This window comes from Lissotriton vulgaris, chromosome 6, assembly GCF_964263255.1.
Source record: "Lissotriton vulgaris chromosome 6, aLisVul1.2, whole genome shotgun sequence".
Taxonomy (NCBI): domain Eukaryota; kingdom Metazoa; phylum Chordata; class Amphibia; order Caudata; family Salamandridae; genus Lissotriton; species Lissotriton vulgaris.
In genome coordinates this window covers 203,443,929-203,467,835 of record NC_141694.1, presented here as the reverse complement: position 1 = coordinate 203,467,835, position 23,907 = coordinate 203,443,929, and the positions used below count along the sequence as shown (strand labels likewise).

General features: G+C 40.8%; 1 protein-coding gene across 1 annotated transcript in view; it reads left to right on the top strand.

The window, feature by feature from the left end:
• LOC147707023 (adhesion G protein-coupled receptor F5-like) overlaps positions 1-23,907 on the top strand; it is a 948,772-nt gene that overhangs the window by 215,930 nt on the left and 708,935 nt on the right. The window contains exon 6 of the mRNA XM_086926247.1: positions 15,308-15,366. Within this exon, the coding sequence (XP_086782373.1) occupies positions 15,308-15,366 (59 nt within the window). The remainder of the gene's footprint in view (positions 1-15,307; positions 15,367-23,907) is intronic.

Genomic DNA, 23,907 nt, shown 5'->3' with positions numbered 1-23,907 from the left:
CCTTAACTTTGCAAATCCCTGAAGGCTTTGCAGAACAAGTGGAACAAATAATGAGGTCCTTTATGCTTCCTCTAATAGAAAGAATGAAAGTGATAAATGAGAACTTGGGGAAGTTAGAGCGGGCCACCACAAGTAACTCGCAGATACTGGAAAATCTTGAGCCAGCATGCAAAACTATGGCCCAGCTACACAACTCAAAATAATCAATAAGCCCAATAATAGTTTATCACATATAACCCCTTTAACACCAACTCCAACAATGAAGGGGCTACAAAAACTAACAAATACTGAGACCAGGAAAGAGACTGAAAGGGATAAGCCAGCGAGTAAAGTTGAAGTAGGAAACATCAAGGGGGTAGCCGGGAAAAACTCTGGAGCCTTAGACCGGGGTGTGGAAAAATTAAACACAGAAAAGAGAATGAAACATGTGGACAACCTACCAGTTATTGATCTCTCCCCACAATCAACTCCGTTGGTGAGTATCTTGGGTAATGTACCACCCCTCCCTGAAGGAGTAAAGGAGGATTTTGGACAACTCAAAAATAAGGTAACATTGGTTGTCCCGTAATACTGCAGAAGGACACATTACCATGCACAATGTTATTATGGTTCGCTGCGTTTCCTGGTTGGGTAGCTTCAGAAAATCAAGAAGGGGGAATGTACAGTGGTAAATTTTAATAACTCTTTGCCAGTAGAGAGGATATTCAGGGAGTTTGGCTCTGGCGCAGTTTTTAGGGGTCAAGGTATCGAGATACTGCCATTGGGAGGAGAATCATGGGCAAAACAACTTGAACTCGGGGCACTGTGACTGGTCTGATATATACAGGCAACACCCTAGGCCTGGTATCCCGTCCTTTAGGGCCGAAAAGGCCAACACCTGGGGTGATTACAATTGCTCTCCATTCACGCAGGGCCTGCATAGATACACAGCTCTTTCAGGCTTGAACGACTGTGACTGACTAAGTGATAACCTGGTCAGCCCAGTTCACACTGCCAGTAGTTGTGTACGCGTTGATGCTCCTGCTAAAGATGAAGGGTCTCTCCTAGAAACATCGCTTGCAGCACCAAAGTCAGAAGTATTAGATATTGTTACAAGAGCAGGGCCTCGGGAAACTGAACCCCCCCCGGAAAAACAACTGTTGACTGTCTCAGAGAGTTAATAACTGATTCCCTGATTCACTGATTCCCCTAACATTCATGTCAAGATGCATGATTATAATGTATTATCATGGAATATCGCAGGGCTGGCAGGAAAGGTCAAAGACCCTCCATGGGTGCAGTTTGTCAGCCATTTTTCGGTAATATGCCTTCAAGAGACATGGCTGGTTAAATGCAATGCTTCGCTGGTAGGGTACAAAGCCTTTTTTGTTCCTGCAACCCCAGCAAATAGTGGAAGAGCGATGGGAGGTTTGGTTATTTTTACTTCCTTGGCCCTGAGGTGTAATATCAAGGTCATTTCTTCTGACCATAGAGATCTACAGGCAATTGTACTGCGGCGAAAGAATGCCAGCCTATGTGTGATACATTTTTATAACGCAGTACACAAATGCGCGGGGATGTAAGATAATCGAACTGAATAATTTTGTAGAGCAGTGTTGTGGCCCTTTTAGAAATAACCTTATGATCGTAGGTGATTTCAATGTCCATTCGTGTGGTGATCCCAAACTCACTGCCATGGGCACTCTGGAGTGTCCATTGATAGAGGGACTTCACTTTGAGCATTCTGTACAGGGTAATGTTCTTAATGAAATACTCAACAAGTATGATTTGTCCTCTGCCATGAGCTTTGCTCCACCATCTAGCAAACAAAGGGAACCAACCTTTAAAGGTTGTGGCGGTGGATCCTTTATAGACCACGTCTTGATCTCTAGAACCATCTTTCCCTTCTTGCATGGCTTTTCAATTTTAGCAAGTCCTCATAGTGACCACAATCCAGTGCGTGTTAACTTAGGAGGGAGTCTTTTGAAGAAAAAAGATAGGTCCAGCCATGTTAAAGCCAAATGATGGTAGGCGTTGGTTGAAATAGACCCGAGTAATCCCGTCCCTTTTTTATGAAAAGCTCCAAGAAATCTGTGCAGAAAAATTTTCTTGTTGTCTGAACCTTGAATCAACTGCTGAGGGTACACTCCATGCTTTTGATGGGATTGTTTTCAAAGTGGGGTGTCTGTTATCGGTCCCGGGAAAAAACAGGGCGACCAGTGATCCTAAATGGTTTTGTCCTTTATGCTCTAAAGCCGCCAGAGATCTCAAGGCGGCATTGAAAGTTTTCCCTAGGGACAGAACACAGATCCGTACTCTTCGCAGCAATTACAAAAAAGTGTTGGCAACCCCTAAAACGGAATTGAGGGAGGACACATGGCGGGAACTTCTAGATCCTGTGACCCTTTCCAGCAGTTCCCGAATCTGGAGCATTATTAATAGACCTCTACTTCAAACGGAAAGAGCAAAGGAAGTGGGCACAAACATAACGGAGGAAGAATGGGTGTCCCACTTTGTCACCATCTTTAAAAGTACATCTACCCTGTTGCAGCTGTCAGCACAGACACCGAACGAGAATCCAGTTGTGTTCACCTTAAGAGTAGTGGATGAAGGCATTATTAGCCTAACAAACAAGAAGGCTCCAGGTCCGGATGGTGTTCTAACGGACCTTTTTAAATCCAACCCTTCTTTTTGGGCAGCAATCTTGGTAGACCTCTACTTCCAACGGAAAGAGCAGAGGAAGTGGGCACAAACATAACGGAGGAAGAATGGGTGTCCCACTTTGCCACCATCTTTAAAAGTACATCTACCCTGTTGCAGCTGCCAGCAAAGACACCGAACGAGAATCCAGTTGTGTTCACCCTAAGTGTAGTGGATGAAGGCATTAATAACCTAACAAACAAGAAGACTTCAGGTCCGGATGGTGTTCCACCGGAGCTTTTAAATCCAACCCTTCTTTTTGGGCAGCAATCTTGGTGTCGGTGGTCAACGCCGCAGTAAAGGAAGGGTGCCCAAAATCCTGGAGAGTTTCCACAATTGTGCCAGTGTTTAAGAAGGGAGACCGTAACTGTACCATGAATTATAGACCGATTTCCCTCATCGATTCTGTAGTAAAGGTCATAGGTGGAGTCATATTAAAGAGATTGACTGCCTGGGTGGAAGAGAACAAGATCATTTCGGATATCCAGTATGGGTTACGACCATGCCACTCAACCATGGCACAATGCCTTAATCTCTACCTGATCCTGGGAAAGTACACCATTGCCCGCCCAGGGACAATCTACATGGCCTTCATGGATCTTTCATCCGCTTTTGACTGTGCCAATTGGAGAAAGTTGTGGCAATCCATGAGGGCCATGGGGGGCCATGGGGTGGAGTCAAACCTGGTGGAATTTCTGTTGGAACTACATAGAGACACAAGGGCAAATATTAGATACGCCTCTGACCTTAAGGTAACCAGGGAATTTAACACCGAAAGGGGGGGTACGTCAGGGGTGTATCTTAGCCCCTTTTCAACCTCTACATTAATGATCTAGAGGGGATCTTGTTGGAAACAGGGGCTGACTACCCGTACGTGGAACGCCGGGGTCTGCCCGTCTTGCTATATGCAGACGACGCTGTCCTCTTGGCACGTACCCCCAAAGGCTTACAAACCCTGCTTGACGCTTTCCGTGGGTTTATCGAAGATAAAGACCTGGCCATAAATAATTCAAAATCCTACATCATGCAAGTAGGGCAGCGCCCTAAAAAGCAGTTCCCCTTTAAGGTGAATAGTGTTAATGTGCCATTATCCACGACCTTCTCCTATTTGGACGTTTTACTGGATGATCGCCTGAACTGGACTTCACTGCTAAATAAGAAAAGGGGAGAGGTTACCAGGGCTAATGCAGCGATATTCGGATTTGCAGCTAAAATGGGCGATCGTCCGGTGGCTGCAATGTTAAAGATCAACTGAGCCAAGAGTGTATCTATAGCTAAGTACGGGAGCGATTTATGGGAGTACACTGGTCTAGAGGGTTTACAGAAGACGGAAAATCACTTCTTAAAGCAGCTGTTGTGCGTTTCAAAAGGGACAGCAAATTTAATGGTCCATGTAGAAACTGGCCTTCCATACATTTGTGATATTTTGGCCTTGCGCCCCTTACTTTTTTGTCTCAAATGTTGGTTAAATGTAATGTAATGTAATTTGGATTTGTATAGCGCCTATCACCCAGGGGTCTCTAAGCGCTGTACGAATACCGCTGTGGAACCCTTCCTGGCCTGTTCCTGCGAGGTGTCCACTCCTGGGCACCCCCAAGGTAAAGCCATGCATCCTAGCGTTGTTAGGGCTGGTGTGGAGATTAAGCAAGCTATTGCCCAGAGTTGCAGAGTGGAACCCATGATTAGAGTAGGCACCGAGGCGAGAATTATTGGGTCCGAGGACATTGAGCCCAATACCTTGCTGAGACGGGGATTGAACCCTGGTCCGGACCAGACCTCTGCCTCAGGGTCTGCAGCTCTAATCGGTGAGACCTTGAACCTGGACCATATGATTTACATTCCGTGGTTAAAATACCTACAGGGGTGCTTTAGTGAGGTGGGGCGTCTGGACCTGTTTTTTTAAACCTGATCGCATCACTAGGGTAGATGTGGCTTTTGTAAAACACTCTTTTCTTTTACGTAAAAAAATGGATAGAGAGGAGAAAGAACTGTTAAAGATCAGTGTCCATAAGCACCTGTTGCTTAAGACATCCTTAGATCTAGAGCCATACCTATTGTTGCCGTTATCTGCCTATGAGCGATTTTTACTAATCAGGTTTAGAATGGATTATTTTCTTCTTTTATTAGCTGTTCCACAGGACCTGTTGCACTTTATGTTTTTCTGCAAATTTTATGAAACGCCTAGGAGGCTTTTTTACACAGGTACGCCACACTCTCTATTATTTACAATTGTTAAAACCCGAATGTATCCCATTTGTGGCTGGATTTCTGAAATGTTCTCTAAGGTACAGAACATGTTTGGAACTATAAAGGAACTGGATGACGCATTCTTATCAATTAATTGTTTTTATTTATATAATGGATTTAATGTACTGTCTTCCTTATATTTTAATTACTGAACACATATTGGAATCACTGTACTGTTTGTTTGGGAATTTATATTTATTGCGATATGTATTATGTATTTTTAAAATGAGCTTATAACGTAATTGTAACCTGGAACTTTTATGGTTTCCTATTGTGTGAACCGAATAAAGTTTATTGATTTGATTTGACACATTGTGTTAACTGATTTTGGCGATGATTATCACACGTTCTTGAGAACATCCCCCACAGAGTGTTAAGGTCCCCCATTAAGAACAACATAAAAGCTTCTCTCATAAAAATGTTGGCATGTTACATTCCACCATACTAGACCAGATTGAGCCCTCTATCTCCTTTGGGATTAGCAAGGAGAAACATACATCAGAACAAAGAAATAAACATACAGCAAACTGGTCAAACAGTATGTCCCTTTCCATGGGAGTGGCATCTGGTAATCACAGAAAGGGATGCAATCCTCACTAGTTGGGCATAGTCAACAGTGTGGGAGTGCAGGAAGCAGAATGGCGGATGGAGAGGTGAAGGAAGAGTAATGGTCGACAGAGACCACAGAGAAATATAAGGAAAAAAGTACTCCCTGCTGTACATTATAAGGATATTGCAAGTTACTGAGGAGTTTCATAACCATATAGAGGAACGAGGCTGAAGGCTGAGTTCCTTTCAATTGAGTGTGACCTTATATCACATCAGATCATTCTTCCACCGGGGAAGGATCTTTTTGGGAGGATTTGTTTTTCTAACTTTGCAAGTGTTGGATGACATCAGCTTTGACTGCCTCAGAGGATCTGTCCATACCCTTGCACAGTCTAAGCCTGCGGCTAATTGTATACCATCCTGGATGCAGTCGCTGCTTTATCTTGAAGAGAATCACAATAAGCTAGATCCAAATGCAGATGTTAGATTATCCTTGTTTCTGTTAAAGACTGTAAAAAGTGTTGCTTGCCATTCTATGGAAGATAAGCCTGAAAGAGTAGCCCCAAGCAAAAGTCCGCTGATAATTCAAGATCATCTATCCTGTGCCTAAGATCTGAGACGTCTTCATGCATTTCTTGAATGCAGGATTTGAAATCAGTTTTTGGAGAGATGATTTTGGTCCGTATTCCACTAAGGAAGTGGTCCGTGTAGTCCTGTGCTATGGAAATTGGATAGAACCCTCTGTTTTTCTTCATGTCTCCCAGCCTCATCCTCCACAAATAAATAGCCCACACCTATGCGATGGACCTCCCCCTCTGTATTTTGCCCCGTACCATGTTCAATGTATGGATGTGAAGCACCATTAGAATAGATGATCAGACGAAAGAAGAAGAGGTTTCAAGGGACCTATAGGAAGCAGATCAGCCCTCCATGGGCAGCGGGACAGTTCAGTTCTATACATAGCAACACATAAACAGCCTCAGTTCTAATCCTCCATAGTGAGGTCTCTGCACTTGATATGTTTGCACAGGTAGAAAATTCAGTGATGGTGCAGGCAGTCGGAAGGCTGTGGGAGGCAGTGGGGAGGCTAAATAAGCACCTGACTGATAGACAGCGATGGAAGGATGGCCTCAGTTGGTGAAGAAAGATTGAACACATCCCATTCTGCGGCATCTCGGAGATCCCGAGGGAAAGTCACACTGTGGTAAATCTTTGAGGATGAAAGTGCTTCTCCCCAAGGAGTTTCTTGGCAACAGGAGGGGGGGGCGAGGGTCCAGCGAATATGTAAAGTGGCCATAAGATGTGCAAAGTCTGCATTGCTATTGGTGTGTAGTGAGTGGTGTAGTAAGTTGACAAGAGGTCTTTAGTAATGTAAATTATCTGGTTTATTGAAGATCAATCATCCGAGTGGAAATGCGTGGCTCTCCCTCTGGCTGGTCAGCAGTCAACTGCCAGAGAGTAGAACTGTCAGCTATCAAGGAATGTAGAACGCAGTAGGCACAGTGCTCTACAATCCATAGCTGACATACAAGATTACAACATATCCTCTCTCTTTATTTAAACAAAGACACAAAATAATATACTAAAACAATGCTCAAGCAAAGTCAACATCATCTGGAACAATAAAGATTAAGGAAGAACATTCAAAAATCAATACATAAAGATGAATAAGAATTGCAGAAGTCTATTCTTCAACAAAAAGGTAAAAGTAAGTACTCAATAACCTACTTATTCAAATAAGTGTAACGGTAAGTAAACATGTTTAGTTATTTACATATGTAATCTTTTAAGTAATCAGGAGGATAACGATTTCTGTAAAGTCTTACCTCCCGGGTAGGTTGACTCACCGCAAGGGAATCTACAGAAACAGAAGCAGGAGCAGGAGCATTACCTCCTCCCTGTACTACTCTTTGAGGAGCACAGGTCTCCTAGGAATTGTAAACAAGGTCACCATCAGACATGGACAAAACGTATTGTCAAAACAATTGTCATCACTCTTGTTCTTAATTAATACCTTTGAACTCCCATTGCCTTCTGTACGTACATTTCCCTTCTGGTATAAAGCCACCCGCCTGTAATTCCATCTTTCCCCACTTATCCAACACTACACAATATGGTAGAGTGAGTTTAACCGTAAAAGGACCTAAAAATGTCCTAAACGAAACACCTGGTCTACCAGAGCGTATTTTAATCCAATCTCCAGGGCAAATTATTTTGTCTAAGTTTCCTTTGCAGATCTTCTTACCATGTGAAGCAACTTGGGACGGATTGGTAGAAAACATATCTTTAGTTACAATCTCCTTTAACCATGTAGGAACCAATTTTGTATTGGGTGGTCTCCCACGCATCATTTCAAAGGGCGTTTTATTGGTTACACTGTGCACACTAGAGCGATAAGCCCAAACCATGTCCGATACCATAGAGTCTACATCTTTACCACTGGAAATGGCCATTTGGATAACACCCTTAATAAGACGATTAGCTCTCTCAACAATTCCGTTCCCCTGTGGATTGTATAGGGAAGTACAGCTGTGCTTGATACCACAAGTGGACAAAAAGGTTTTCATTTCTAGAGATGTTAATTGCGTACCGTTATCTGTTATAAGTACTGAAGGTAGCCCTTCATCTTTCCGAATCCCCTTTAAAACATTTATGGTAGTCAAAGTTGTAATATCCTTAGAAAATTTTACTACCAACAATTTTGTGTGAACATCTACCACAACAATTCCAAAACGTAAGTTTTCCTTAAGGCTATTCATTGGACCAATGAAATCCATACATACAGTATGCCAGGGTAAGCCCGGATCATAAATATGACCTGAAGATGCCTTTATACCAGTTTTCAAACGCTTATCGCTCTTTTTGCAGATTTGACAATATGTAACATAAAGATTCACATCGGAATCCATTCCTGGCCACCACCAATTTGTCCTTATCCCCTGTTTTGTTCGAGTTTGTCCCAAGTGTCCTTCATGGGCCAGTTTGATTAAGTTTTGTCTTAAAGAAGCCAGAGGAATGAACATGTCTCCCCTCATTATCACAATATCTTCACAAACTGACAATTCATCTAGAATTTTAACAAAAGGTCTATTGGTGATAGAAACAGTACTCTCCCTTTTACAACCTCTCCTTATCATGTTCTTAAGTTCTAGCATGGCATTGTCGGCAAGCAAAGCATTGACCCACCCATCTCTATTTAAAGCCTGGGGTTCACACATGCTCAAAGCATATTGAATAAAAGCGACAGCCCCTTCATTTTCTTTCTTCAAAACAGCAACTTTATCAACCAATTCCCAATCTAGTGACAATCCAGAGAGGCAATCGGCTTGTATATTTCTCCAACCTTGAATATACTCAATATTATAGCAAAATTCCTGGAGACGAGAGGCCAATCTAGCTAATCTAGCTGAACACTTTGTATCACCCCCTGATAGTAGCACTCTTATAAGAGTTTTATGATAAATTTTAAGTGTGAATTTGGTTCCCCATAGATATGTTCTAAAATATTCACAAGCCCAGGAAGCAGCTAGAGTTTCACGTTCTATGACTGAATAATTACTTTCCGATGGGGTTAGAGTTCTTGATGCAAACGCTACAGTTTTCTCCTTACCATTGTGGATTTGAGCTAAAACTGCTCCCAGACCAGTAGCACTTGCATTTACAATAAGAACAGAATGTAATTGTGTATCAAAAGGTGTAAGAATCTCTGCACAGCAAATGTCTTTATTAATGTTTTCAAAACAAGTCTGTTGAACCTTATCCCACAAAAAGCTAACCCCTTTCTTTAGAAGAGATCTTAAATCAGTTGTTTTAGTAGAAAAATCCTTCATGAATTTGGAGGAATATTCGATTAATCCCAAAAAGGATCGCAATTTATCCTTGTCCGATGGAACGGGAGCCAATCGAATAGCATCCAAAAGATTCTGTTTGGGCTTTACTCCTTGTTCTGAGATTTCATACCCTAAATAGTCCACCTTATCTACTAGGAACTTACACTTATCCTGTCTAAGTGTTAGACCTGATTCCCTGATCCTGAATAGAGCTTCACGAAGAGTATGGATATGCTGATCTACTGTATCCCCAAATATCAAGATATTGTCTTGAAAGAAAATGATATTTTTGATCCCCTTAAACAAAACATTCCTCATCCTTCTGAATATGCTAGCAGCAGAGCATAATCCAAAAGGCATCCTAACACATTGGTAAATGCCCTCCGGGGTTATAAATGCTGTCAAAGGTTTGGAGTCGTCATGCAATCTAATCTGGTGGCAGGCGTTTTTAAGATCTAATTTTGAAAAAAACTTCCCACCACTTAATGCCAAATTAATTTGTTAATATTAGGAAGGGGAAAGGTATCAACTATCACATTTTGATTGAGAGGCCTGAGATCAATGCAAAACCTAAATTTGCCATCAGATTTCTCAGTGATAACCACTGACGAAACACATGAAGAGCTCTCAACTGGCTCAATTACACTTGAATCAAGCATATCTTGAAGCATTTTTTTCACTGCTTCCCTGGCTATTAAAGGTGCTCTGCGTGCCTTATGCTGAACTGGGATGGCATTAGGCTTCAAAATTATTTTATGTACATATCCCTTGAAGCAACCCAATTCTTCTTTGAAAACATCCATAGCTTCTTTTAAAATATCATTCAAAGAAGGACCCTCTATAACTAATACCTGTGTCGGAGCCCTGGGATCTATAATGATAGATAAGTCAAATTGATGCATCCATCCTAAGATAGGTGCTCCATCATTTGCAACATAGACTTTACCATCAGTTGTTCTGCCGTTAAATTCAATAGTTGACTTCATGAAACCTATAAGGTCAATAGTTTCCCCTTGATGCCCCATAGGGTTAATATCTTTTGGATGTAATTCTCGGTTGGGTCAGAGTTTGTCATAAATACATTTGGAAATATTAGTGTACATCGATCCACAGTCAACCATCAAGTCCAGAGCTACACCATTGACTCTGAATTCAGCTTTAGGTCGGTTCTTCCTACCAATTTGATCATCAGGATCATCAACACATAAAATCGTATCTACTTGCAAAGACACATCATCAACATCAACAAGTGTAGTTTCACTACTACTATCTATAGTTGCAATCCTTTGTTTAAAAGATTTTCTGCACATGTTTGAAAAATGACCTTTTTCGTCCACATTTTAAACAATTTTTGTCAATGGCTGGACATTTATAATAGTCAGGATTATGAGCGCCCCCACATCTGTAACATGACCTAAATTGTTGTATTCCTCTTTGAAAATGTGTTCTTTGAAAGTACTTTCCAGGTTTAGACACAGCTGCAAATTCTGATTCCCCACACGGTACTGAAGAAGTATTGCCGCTAAAAACTTCTTCTTTGTTCATCTCACGCATAGAAAATTGTGAGTGTTCAAGAACTTTTGCTATTTCAATGGCATCCTTCAAAGTTGGGTTCTTTGCTGCCCAAAGCCTTTCTTACGTTTTCCTGCACTTACACTGTACAATAAGTTGGTCACGTACCATTTCATCTGTCATCGCACCGAACTTGCATTTCAAAGATAGTTCTCTTAGTTTTGACACAAACTCATCTATTGATTGATTTTCCCCTTGTTTATGAGTGTAAAACTGATGACGATTCATGACTATGTTAATTTCTCTTGCAAATCTTATTTCCAAGCGTTTTTTAGTTTAATCAAAAACATTTTCAATGGCATTACCATTAGGTAAAGTTGGGACGGATAGATATTTAAAAATACGTTGGCCTTCTTTTCCAAGATTATTCAACAATAAAGCTTTTTTTCTTTCAGCACTAAATTTTGATCCATCTATTGAATCAATATAGTTTTCAAACATAGGTAGCCAATCTTCCCACTCTATTGCAAGTGGTCCAGGAGAAGCTAAAAATATAGGTGGAGTAACAATAGTGCTTTGTCTAGCCATGACAAAAGGAAAGTCAAATGTACCAAAAATAAAAAAATAATGCTTGGTTTTTATAGTAAAATGTTCTGTTGCAGGAGAAAGCCTCTGACTAACAACTGTTATATGGTTGCCATGGAAACTGAATAAAATTGAAAACAACAATGTAATCTCAAATCCTTTGAAGTTCCCAAAACTGTTAGCACAGTGCAGTTAAATAATGAAGATAAAGTAAATTAATACCGCTCAAAAAATAACTTAAGTGCGCAAAGTACTTCAAGAAAAATATCGATCTCTGTTCTGATCTGCAAAATTTCTCTTCACCAGAGCTGTCTTTGCAAACAAAATAGCCGCCACGTCGTGCGTACGTATTTTCTATGGGAAATCGGCCTTGTTGTGGTAGCGCGTCGAGCGTGGTTTGCGTGATGTTTTTACAGGAGATCGGGCATAAACAACACAGCAGCGTGTCAGCTCGAGATCTCTCTACATTACCGTAACCTGCTCGCGCTTCACTCCAGCTCGCGCTACACTCCAACCTCAACTGCCAGATTCTCCAAAGACATCAAAAACGCCGACTTCAGCCAAAACGACGGTACTCACAGTACACGTAACCACAGCCAACAAAGCTCCTTCTATTTTATGCGCCAATCCATGCTCTGAACAACGTTGAAACAATCTTCGTGCTCACGCTGGGTTCTAGCCACTTCACCTCGGAGACAACAGCCAGAACGTCGCCAAAATGTAGTAAGTTGATAAGAGGTCTTTAGTAATGTAAATTATCTTGTTTATTGAAGATCAATCATCCAAGTGGAAATGCGTGGCTCTCCCTCTGGCTGGTCAGCAATCAACTGCCAGAGAGTAGAACTGTCAGCTATCAAGGAATGTAGAACGCACTAGGCACAGTGCTCTACAATCCATAGCTGACATACAAGATTACAACAAGTGGTTAGTGAGGATTTAGGACAAAATTTCACTGTGGACCTGACTAGTGAGAATTTAGGTCAAAGTTACATTCAGTTAAGGAGGGATCAAAATGGACACCTAAGATCCAATTACAGTGTCCTGTGGAGGTCACAAGGCATAAAATCAGGCTGTGCCATTTCCACGGCCTCCACTCATAATTCAAGTCACCGCCCATTCTTTTTTTAGCCTGCCAGGAATATTTCTTAGGCCAGTCCCATGACATTGGAAACCGCAGAGGTTCAAGCTCCCTTGTAATTGATAAAGTTGCCTCAAGCTCTTATTTTGTATTCAGGGCATCGAGGACAGTAAAGTCCAGTCAGGTCGGAGAGGTCAAGAGTGCTCACCTGCTAGGAAAAGGCAGTCTTGGTGCTCTAGAGGGCCATATTGCTGTTTGTCATGGTAAGTTTTGTGACCGTGCCAGCAGTCACAGGCCTATTCAAGCCTCCTGTGGTCAGGCTGGTCAAATGCTCCTGAGAGGTAGCACTGCTGGTCATTGTAGAGGGTCCTCTGGTAAGGAGGCAAGGTGAATCCGCATGCTGGATCAGCCCAACAGAGATGGCCTTACTGAAAGATGATATATGTGATCATGGTAAGGCCGAGCAGCCAGGGACAAAGAGTGCTGATTTACTTGTTGCTTGAGTTAAAATTCCTTACAAAAGACAAGAGGCGTTCGGCAAACCAGAAATAGTGTGTTTAATTAAACGGTTCGGCCAGAAGATCAGCTACAGACACTGGGTCTGAGGACCTAGTGCTATTGTGACATTGTTCTGCATTCTGTTAATCAATTGTTATTTTTGCTTTGTCACCTCGAGTGGGACGGGTATGCCCAGACATGGGTCCCATGCTCTCCATGCCACTGGAGTCAAGCTATCCTGGCTAATGAGGGCTGACAGGTCGAAACCAGTCCTAGGATGCTTGTTTCCAGTCCAGGGAGGACCTAGCTTGGCAGTTCGGGCTGGACTGTACCCATTGGGTGCAGGGTCACGACTGATTTGCATATGGCTGGGTCCAAACTGGAATGGCATGGTGAGCAAAAAAACGATGGATTTAGGCCCAGATCTCTGTACTGCGATGAATGTATGACATTGTTCTGCATTCGGTCCATCAATTGTTCTTTTTGCTTTGTTACCCCGAATGGGACGGGAATGCCCAGACGTTGGTCCCATGCTCTCCATGTCACTGGTATCAAGCTATCCTGACTGATGAGGGCTGAAAGTCCGAAACCAGTCCTCGGATGTTTGTTTCCAGTCCAGGCAGGACCTGGCTTGGCAGTTCGGGTTGGACTGTTCCCATTGGGTGCAGGGTAAAGACTAATTTGCATATGGCTTTGCTTTAACCTGGAATGGCATGGTGAGCAAAAAAACGATGGATTTAGGCCCAGATCTCTGTACTGGGGTGAATGTATGACATTGCTCTGCATTCTGTCCATCAATTGTTCTTTTTGCTTTGTCACCCCGAGTGGGACGCATATGCCCAGACGTGGGTCCCGTGCTCTCCAGGCTACTGGAGTCAAGCTATCCTGGCTGATGAGGGCTGAAAGCCCGAAACCGGTCCTAGGATGCTTGTTTCCAGTCCAGGGAGGACCTGGCTTGGCAGTTCGGGCTGGACTGTTCACATTGGGTGCAGAGTCAAACTGATTTGCATATGGATGGGTCTAAACTGTAAAGGCATGGTGAGCAAAAAACGATGAATTTATGCCCAGAAGGTTGGTGTGCACATATCCAAGGACTAGAGCTCAGGGCCACATGGTCATTGAAAGAAAAGCAACTCCACATTAATGTGATAGATCTATCAACATCAACAAGCAAAGACAAACTTGCATCTGAGTTCTGTCAGAGGACGCACAAAAGATATGTGCTTGGGTCATCCGAAATCATATCCACTTAAGAGCACAGCATGTGCCCAGCTTCACCAGTGGCAGGGCGGAGACTCTCAGTGGAACACCAAAAAGAAAGCCTCAAGCGGGAATGAAATAATACCTAGCTAACTAAATATTCTGCTACCGGGAACCCCCAATCTGAACCGCATAATTTTCTTTTTTTCTCTATAGAGAACCTTTTTCTACTACATCCCCACTACATCCCCACCAATTTTGAGAGGCCTCCTTCTTGTTTCCTCTCTAAAAAGGTAGGTACTCCTTCCCTTTTACCTGAGTAATTCTCAGAAAATTCCCTGGGCTTCTAAGGGTCAGAAAATGTTTTTTAAATACTCACAAACAAGTGCATTTGTGGATGTTTCAAAATTGGAGGCCTCACCCGCCCTCGCAAGCCTATTTTCCACCCAAAAAAGTAGCTTCACTGACATGGAAACCTTTGTGGTATTAAATCCTTTTGAAGGTGTGGCACAAAATTCTATATCTTAAAAGTTATTTTGTGTGTGTAAGGTTTATAACTTGTCACTGAGGCCTCCATATTTACATATCCAATGGGACAGATATGCTGCACTGTTAAAATGGGTGTGCTTCAGTTAGACCAAATTGAAATCATTTGCTGCTGGTCAACTGGAAGTCTCTCAAGGATATACATCTCAAATTTCCTGTTTGTTACATTTTTAACTGCATTACTTCATGAAGGAGAGATGGAGCCTCTGTCCAGGACTTAATGAAGGCAAGGTAAAATGCTGGTAATTGGTAAATCGCATCATTTGTGAAATCTATTCACTAGAGAAAATGGACAATTCATACAAGAGCTTTATGCTGCTTTTCATATTATTCAGGTAATCGTCCTTAATGTTCACTGAAACGTGCTGTCTTATTAAGCATTTGCTAGATTTTCAATGTATAACATTACAAATTTAAGCCATAGACTAAAAGTACCACATCAGTGCTGTTAAAGCGCAGCAGACCAATTCTTTATTCAACCTACCTCAATATGATGCAATGTATGTACATCAAGTTAGGCCTTTCCTACTTACATTATATTGTTATATTTTAATCGATTCTTTTCTAAATGTTTTTTTTTTAGTTTTATAAAAGGTACCGAACACTACCAGGCTTTGTATCCGCAAATGTTACACGTTTCAGGTAAGGATGCATTAGCAGACATGTAAAGTAGACCACAAATGTAGTATAATATGATAAATACAAATCAATAAAACAATATAAATGAAACTCTAAAGTACATGTCTATACATTGCGCATTCACTTATTTGTAACAATATACAATAATGATAATAATGTGCTTATATAAAGTTTATAGAGTTTACATAGAGCTTCATGCCATACTTTTGCAATTTCTAAACATTGTAAGTAGAAGTGGAGGGTTGTGGCCTACAAAGGAAACCCATCAAACTCTGAATAATTCCCCAACCCCTACCCTAATGCAATGCATTGTGATAGAAGTTACAAATACAAACCCTAAACCTATGAGACTGAGCTCTACTCACCACATGGTAGCAACAAAGAATTCTTGGATAACTAAATGTAATACAGCATTTATTTATGTGACCAAATTTTGCTTTGAGACTCCACACTTCATTGAGTACAGTGACAACTGCTCATTTACACTCAAATATTAATTACTTGCTGATAACCTATTACAACACTGTTTCTCCATTGTGACAAAAATGGAGCTACCTTTGACCAGATCTTTGATAACAAGATACTATTTTATATGTCATACCATGTTTAAGTGGAAAGGTCAAATCCCCATCTCATCTCATTCAGAGTGTTTACCATGACCTGTCACACAAGAACCTTTATTGACAAATTCAAGAGACATCAAATAAACTGACCAAATAGGCAAACTCTACCTAGTCCATGAGGCAAACTACCAGCGGAGTTCAGTGCTGACTCCCTCAAGTTAGAGGAGACATGTGACATGGAAATTCTCCCTATTATGGAAAAATTAGTTCCCGTGTTGAGGACTGGAGACCGAAAAGGCCCTTTGTGTCCCCTTTTTTTATAACAATTTTTTTATTGCATTATTTTAAGACCTTACAAAAGGTGAATGTGACATGAGGCAATACAGCATAACAAAGAATCGTCAAGGTACATAAATTGGTCATTTAGCTTCAAAACACACCCTTTCGCAGGGCCAATAACAAAGAAAACATTATCAATGTCGAAAATTAACCCTGTCCCATTCTAATTGAGCATAAGACGTGATTACATGCAAAGCAGTTATATCTATAGCTGAACTTACATAGCACCCATTACTACTTGAATGTTTTGATCTCAGCATCTAATAGACTCACAGCACCCACATGTGACTGCAAGGGAATGTTCCTATAAGTGGGCCATCTAGCTCATATCTTAGTATGTTTCTGTGAACAACCACAGGCAATAAAAACTGGGAGCTCCAACTCCATAATGAAGTCAAATCCTGTTTTCCATTGTGCTACCTGAGTGGGGGGAGGTGTTTCAGCCCTCCCCAGCCTGGCTATATCTCTTATAGCGACTGTAAGACCTAGAAACAGTAGATGCCTTTTGCATCTGATGCCCCCTATTCCTTCATTACTATGTAAGAGTGTTAATTTCGGGGACTTCGGTATATCCCAGGCCAGTACCTCCGCCAGGCGAGAGCCCCCTTCCAGAACCGGTCTAGGGCCAGGCAGGACCATGTGGTGTGTAGAAATATGCCTTTATCTGACTGACATCGGAGGTATATTGGGGAGGTAATCAGCCCCGCAGTCCACAGTCTATGTCGGGTGTAGTGCGCTCTATGGAGGTATTTAAATTGAATGAGGCGAAGTCGGGAGGATATCGCAGCCTAGCGTGGTGAGCGTAGGGCGTCAGCCCAATAGTCTTCATATAGGGATCCCATATCAGTGTCACAGGCAACCCTGAGAGCATCTAAAGTAGTTTGGCTATTTATGACTAGGGTTTGATATATCTTGGATATCTTATGTTCCTCGAGATCCCCCAAGAGGAGCTTGCCTTCAAGAAGGCTAAATTCTGGGAGAGTAGTCAAGTTTTTAATGTATGGATGAAGAGCCTGTCGCAGTTGCAGGTACTGATAGAAGTGGGCCTGAGGCATATGAATTTCTTTTTAGAGGTCTCTAAATGCTTTAAGGACCATGACTTTCATCACATCCCCTAATGTAGAGAGGCCAATGCAGTCCCATCCACCAAAACCCTGTAAATTTCGTCTCTCTCTCTCCCGACATCGCCTTCTTCACAGAGACCTGGACCAACGCATCCTCCGCCCCGACATCAGCACCGCCATCCTATACGGATACAAGATCCAGAGGAAAGATTACCCCAATCACCCAGGAGAGGGGCCTCACCTTTGCCCACAAGAGCACCCTTCGCCTCACCACCTCCAGCGAAACCTTCCCCAACGCCGAACACCTGCACCTGCACTTCCATATCCAGACCACCCCCAAAGCCACACTCCGTGGTACCCTCATCTACAGACCCCCGGCCCCCAAACACCCTTCAACCTCTACCATCATAGACTTCATTGCACCCCTAGCCATCGCCTCAGCAAACTACATACTCATTGGAGACTTCCACCTCGACAACCCCAGTAACCCAACTCCACTATCCTTCGTGACAACCTCGCCAGCATCAGACTTAAACAACTCATCAACACACCGACCCACAGAGCAGGACACACTCTCGACCCCATCTTCAGGGCAGGAAACAGCGTCCAATTCAGCCACACAACGCAGCCGCCATGGACTGACCACCACTGCGTACACTTCGCCATCAACAAACTCAAGGCACCCAAACCAGCCCCACGCCCACCTCGAAGGAACTGGAGCAAGGTTACAGATATGCAACTTAACTCCACCCTCACCCGAGTCAACCACACCTGGTCACCCGACACAAATGATGCAGCCAGAGAACTCCACTATAATGACAAGTAACAACCCCAGGCAAACCAAAATTCCAAAGTGCAATGAAAACCAGCAAATAAAAAATTACACTTTACTAAAAAACAATTTTTGTAAAAAATCATCGGAGTATTTAATAATTTTCTTGATACAAATTACACAACAAATGCATATATTTTCTAAAAAAACATATACATAATAATTAAAACAGACATGAACATAAAATTTAAAAATGATGGTAAGGGTAAAGTAGTGACGGTTTCTTCAACGCGTTTCGACACCAAGTGTCTTTATCAGGAAAGTACCATCATATAATTAATCTAAAATTAAAGTTAGAATAGGCAGTCTTTTATACAGATTTTTACAGACTTTTCTACCTAAGTACATTATTAATTGCCGGTACATATGTAGTCATAGCTCTAATTTTTAAAAAACTTAACAGTTTTTGAATTTACATTAGGGAGTACCCTGGAGTGGGCTTCGAGGAAACAGATTTCAAGACAGAGCGTGTAAGTAAAGAGATAACGCACATAGGCCAAGAACTAGATACCCAAGATGAATGTGACTAAGACTGAATCTTGCCAATTATTAGATGATAAAATTTTGTATGAGTTAACAGTAAAAATAACCGCTTGTCTATAGGGCGGTACTGTAATGTTGTTATAGCAGCAAAACTCAGGATGGGGACTGGCCGCATTTCGATATCCATTTTGTTCAAGGCAAAAGTGTCTTCTGATATAAAAGAACTAAACATTAAGGTGCGCATATGCCAGTGTTATAAAACCTTCACACAAATTATATTTATAACCCTGCTTCAATTATGCCTGCCAATTGACTAAAGGTAGAGAGAACAAGTATTCGATTCTATAAGTTTATAAGTGATCTCACCTGAAAAATTGAGCTTACGGCACTGCACCGTCAGGTTCTGATTTGTCTTAGTGATATTTGTGGTAATAGGGCGAGCGTGTCAATCACTATGAAAACGCTAAGATCAAAAAGACATGAATGAATAAAGTTTATATAAAAGGCAAGAGGGGGGAAAACGTGTGTATTGTCCTTACTACAGGAACAATGTGGTTAATAAATTCAAACATTATCCTAGCGGAGAGCAAATAATAAAATAGAGTTTGCCAATGGAGTCCCCTATTATGTTTAGACAAATATCTTGAGCACTGGCAGGTCACTTCCTGTTAAGCATAGACGTTACAGATTAACAGATGCACTATAGCACCATGAATATTATCTGTTAAGGTTACACAACAGTGTGTATACAAGATAGAGAAATTAACCCAACCAACTGTGTTAAGGTTGCATGAATTAAATTAGCACATACCTAAAAATATTAGTACGGAGATTCCGCTGTTAACGGGGCTGGTCGGACATTCAATTGTGCAGCACTCTGGCTGTCGTTTTAAAAGAAGGGCACGAATCTGGTAAGGAAAACAGTGCGCCAGTAAGTAACTAGAGTAATGGTTAAAGGCGTGTTAGCTATAAACATCAAGGGAGCTACAGTTTATATTATAACCTACCTCTAATAGGCCAAATAGTCCTTTGGAACTTCTATATATGGCCAAAATAACAAGGAACTGCGCGGTGATGAATCGCAGTCAGCCTTACTGTTGGAAATTTCAAAACATATCTGTTTGAAATGGAGCGCAGAATATATTAACAATGAGGTCTTACTAATGAACAGGGTTACTGTTAGCTAAATTTGTTTAAAAACAGGGGCAATTTCAAAGCGTATCTGTTTGAAATGGAGCGCAGAATATATTAACAATGAGGTCTTACTAATGAACAGGGTTACTGTTAGCTAAATTAGTTTAAAAACAGGGGCATACAGCTAGCATACCTTCAAGGGGCAATGATGGCCTCCTGGTGATTCCTCTTCTCTGGTCAGTGCCAGTTCAAAACAGTTTGTTACTCTGTTTCCTATGGGTTTATATAAGCCTGTTTTCCTTACCAGATTCGTGCCCTTCTTTTAAAATGACAGCCAGAGTGCTGCACAATTGAATGTCCGACCAGCCTCGTTATCAGCGGAATCTCCGTGCTAATATTTTTAGGTATGTGCTAATTTAATTCATGCAACCTTAACACAGTTGGTTGGGTTAATTTCTCCATCTTGTATACACACTGTTGTGTAACCTTAACAGATAATATTCATGGTGCTATAGTGCATCTGTTAATCTGTAACGTCTCTGCTTAACATGAAGTGACCGGCAAGATATTTATCTAAACATAATAGGGGACCCCATTGGCAAACTCTATTTTATTATTTGCTCTCCGCTAGTATAATGTTTTAATTTATTAACCACATTGTTCCTGTAGTAAGGACAATACAAACGTTTTTCCCCCTATTGCCTTTTATAAAAACTTTATTCATTCATGTCTTTTTGATCTTAGCGTTTTCATAGTGAATGACACGCTCGCCCTATTACCACAAATATCACTAAGACAAATCAGAACCTGACGGTGCAGTGCCGTAAGCTCAATTTTTAAGGTGAGATCACTTATAAACTTATAGAATCGCATCCTTGTTCTCTCTACCTCTAGTCAATTGGCAGGCATAATTGAAGCGGGTTATAAATATAATTTGTGTGAAGGTTTTATAACACTGGCACATGCGCACCTTAATGTTTAGTTTTTTTATATTAGAAGACACTTTTGCCTTGAACAAAATGGATATCGAAATGCGGCCAGCCCCCATCCTGTGTTTTTCTGCTATAACAACATTACAGTACCGCCCTATAGACAAGCGGTTATTTTTACTGTTAGCTCATACAAAATGTTATCATCTAATATTTGGCAAGATTCAGTCTTAGTCACCTTCATCTTCATTCTTTTTTTTTTTTAATCCTCATTTTGCGAAGCTATGTACAAAGAGTTTCGGGAGACCTCTGTTTTAACGTTTTTGTACCGTCACTGCCCCATATTTGTTATTTGATCAGGGAGTTTCCCTTTTTAGGTTTCATATCCAAACAGGTTTCTCCTTTTCCTTTGTCTTTTCCAATAATTCTGTTTCAATAGTGGGGGAGATAGCCTACTCGGCTACTCAGCGGAAATCATTTCCGCTAGAATTATTGTTATCGCATTAATCATTGGATTTTAGATTTGGAGACCATGTTTAGTGTGTTAATTAATTGTTTGGATATATTGTTCTCATATAGCCCAGAATTCTAACTTCTTACTTGCTTTCCCTTTCCTATCTAATTTATTAGTTTTTATAGTTGAATTTAGCCAATTTGTATGTGTGGGAGGGGATGGTTTGATCCAGTTTAAGCAGATTTCTCTTCTAGCTAGCAATATTAACATGAATAAAAGTTTTTCTTGTTTTTTGGACATTTTTCTCGGTTCTATATCATTAGTTAGATGAATCCCAAAAATAATTAAAATAGTACTTACTTCGATTTGAGTTCCCAATACCATGTCTATTGTCTTACCGACTTCCTTCCAGAAAGAAGAGATTGAAGGACATTTTTTGAAACATGTGTATATTATCTGCTTTCTCCATTCCACACTTCGGACATGATTTTATGCTTGCTCCTTTGAATTTAGATTTTGGAGTCCAATGTGACCTGTGGACTGTGAACAGGTGATTTCTTTTCAGGTTTGCTGGTTTTATTGTGGACCAGCAGTGTTCAAAAGATTTCTGCCAAATAAGTTGTAAGTCTTTTCCCGGCATTTCCTTCTTCCATATTGTTTCAGAAACCATGCACTCTTCTTCGCCAGCCATTATGAATGCCCAATGCCACCTTGATATTTCTTTTTTTATTGGAGTGTTTTTGGTAATTTCCCTTTCCAGATCTTCATTGCCTATTTTTTTTCTGTTAGGGATTTGGCCCAGCTGGTCAGTTGGTAGTATTTAAATTTTGACAAAGAATAGTTAGTGGTTAAGGATATTTGGTCCCATGTAATTATACAGATCTCTACCAGCAACTGTCCCCAGTATTCGATTTTGGCCATTTTTAGTGGTATGGACAGGGAGTCGTTTAAACAATCTGGTGTGCCATGAGAGTTCCAGATTGGAGCCAAGGAGCTATAATATGGTATATTTACTGTGTTTCTAATTTGGTACCATAATTTTACAGTGTTTAGTATAGTCTTTAGTTTTATTTTTTTGAAATATTTAAGGTGGCCAAATTTGAACAGAAAGTGATCGAGATTGCCTGTCATACTTTGTAAAAAGGTCGGATAGGAAGTGTATAATCCAAGTAGAGGTCTCATGTTTTTAAATTGAAACACCCTATAATATTCAAATAGATCTGAGCTGGCAATACCTCCGTGCTCTTTTTTCCTCCTTAATTTATTCCCAGAAATTCTTATACTCTTTGATGACCATATGAAACTGGATATCTCCGCTTGGATTTTCTTTAGCTCGTTTTTCTTTAATTCTAACGGGATGATATTGAATAGGTATGTAAATTTAGGTAAAATTATCATTTTTATAATGTTAAATTTTCCCAGGAAGGTCAATGGAAGGCCTTTCCATACTCTGAGCAGTCTCCTTGAGTCTTTAAGGACTCTATTCAGATTTAGATGGGGGACTTTTTCCAGTTCTTTAACGAGATTTATTCCCAGGTATTTTATTATATTCTTGTTATATGGAGTAATGGGATGTGAATTCCAACTGATGGCTTCCGTTTTTGTTTGGTTTGTTAAGTAACCTGACACTTTACCAAAATTTAGTATTGTATTTTCTATTGCCTCTTTAGAGTTTTCGAAATTATCTGTGAATATCATCAGATCGTCTGCATATAGTGCGACTTTTTTTTCCCAGTTTTGATGTTTAAAAGGGGTTATTTGAGGATGACTTCTCAGCATACATGCAAGTGGTTCAATATAAAGATTGAATAGAAGTGGGGACAGTGTGCACCCCTGTCTTGTCCCTCTTTGTATCTCAATGTTGTTGGTTTGATTTCCGTTAACTAGAATTTTTGCTTTTGGGCTGTTGTATATTTCCCCTACCATATGTCCAAAGTTTTTCCCTAGATTGTATTTGTTTATAACTTGATTTTAAAAAGTCCAATTGACTCTGTCAAACGCTTTAGCTGCGTCAAAGGTGATTATGGTGAGGGTTTTTTTTTCCGCTGATGGCTATGTGCCGGGACTCCTCCTCGCGAGGTAGCTGTTTGCGCTCTATAAAATGCTGTATTATTATTATTATAATTATGTCTATAGACGCGAACAACTCGTGTGTAATTTCGTGTATTTATCTTCCTTTTATGAAGCCCTTCTGATCATTATTAATCAATTTTGGAATTACAGCGGCTAACCTCCTTGTTATAACTTGCGTGAAGATTTTATAGTCGCTGTTCAGCAGTGAAATCGGTCTGTAGGATTCACAGAGTTTCAGGTTTTTACCAGGTTTTAAGATAATATTGATTATCGCTTCATTCCATGAGTCGGGGATTTTTTTCTTGATTGATGTATATTGCGTTCATTAAATCTGTTAGCTGATCTACTACTGACTCTTTTACTGTTTTGTAGAATTCGTTTGGAAGAGCGTCGGGACCAGCAGCTTTGCCTTTTTTCAGATCTTTTATAGCAGCTCTCACTTCTTCCGTGAGAATTTCGCTATTTAGGTCATTCTTCTCTTCCTTCGTCAATGTTGGTAACAATATTGAGTCTAGATAATAAGAGGACTGTTCTTTTGTTGGTCTTAAATCTTCCTTTTATAAGTTAGAGAAAAAAATTGTAAATTGCTGTTTTATTGTGAGGTCATCAAAGCTTGGTGTAGGTTGGTCGGGGTTTTGGATGCAGGTTATTTGATTTCTTGTTTGATCTATTT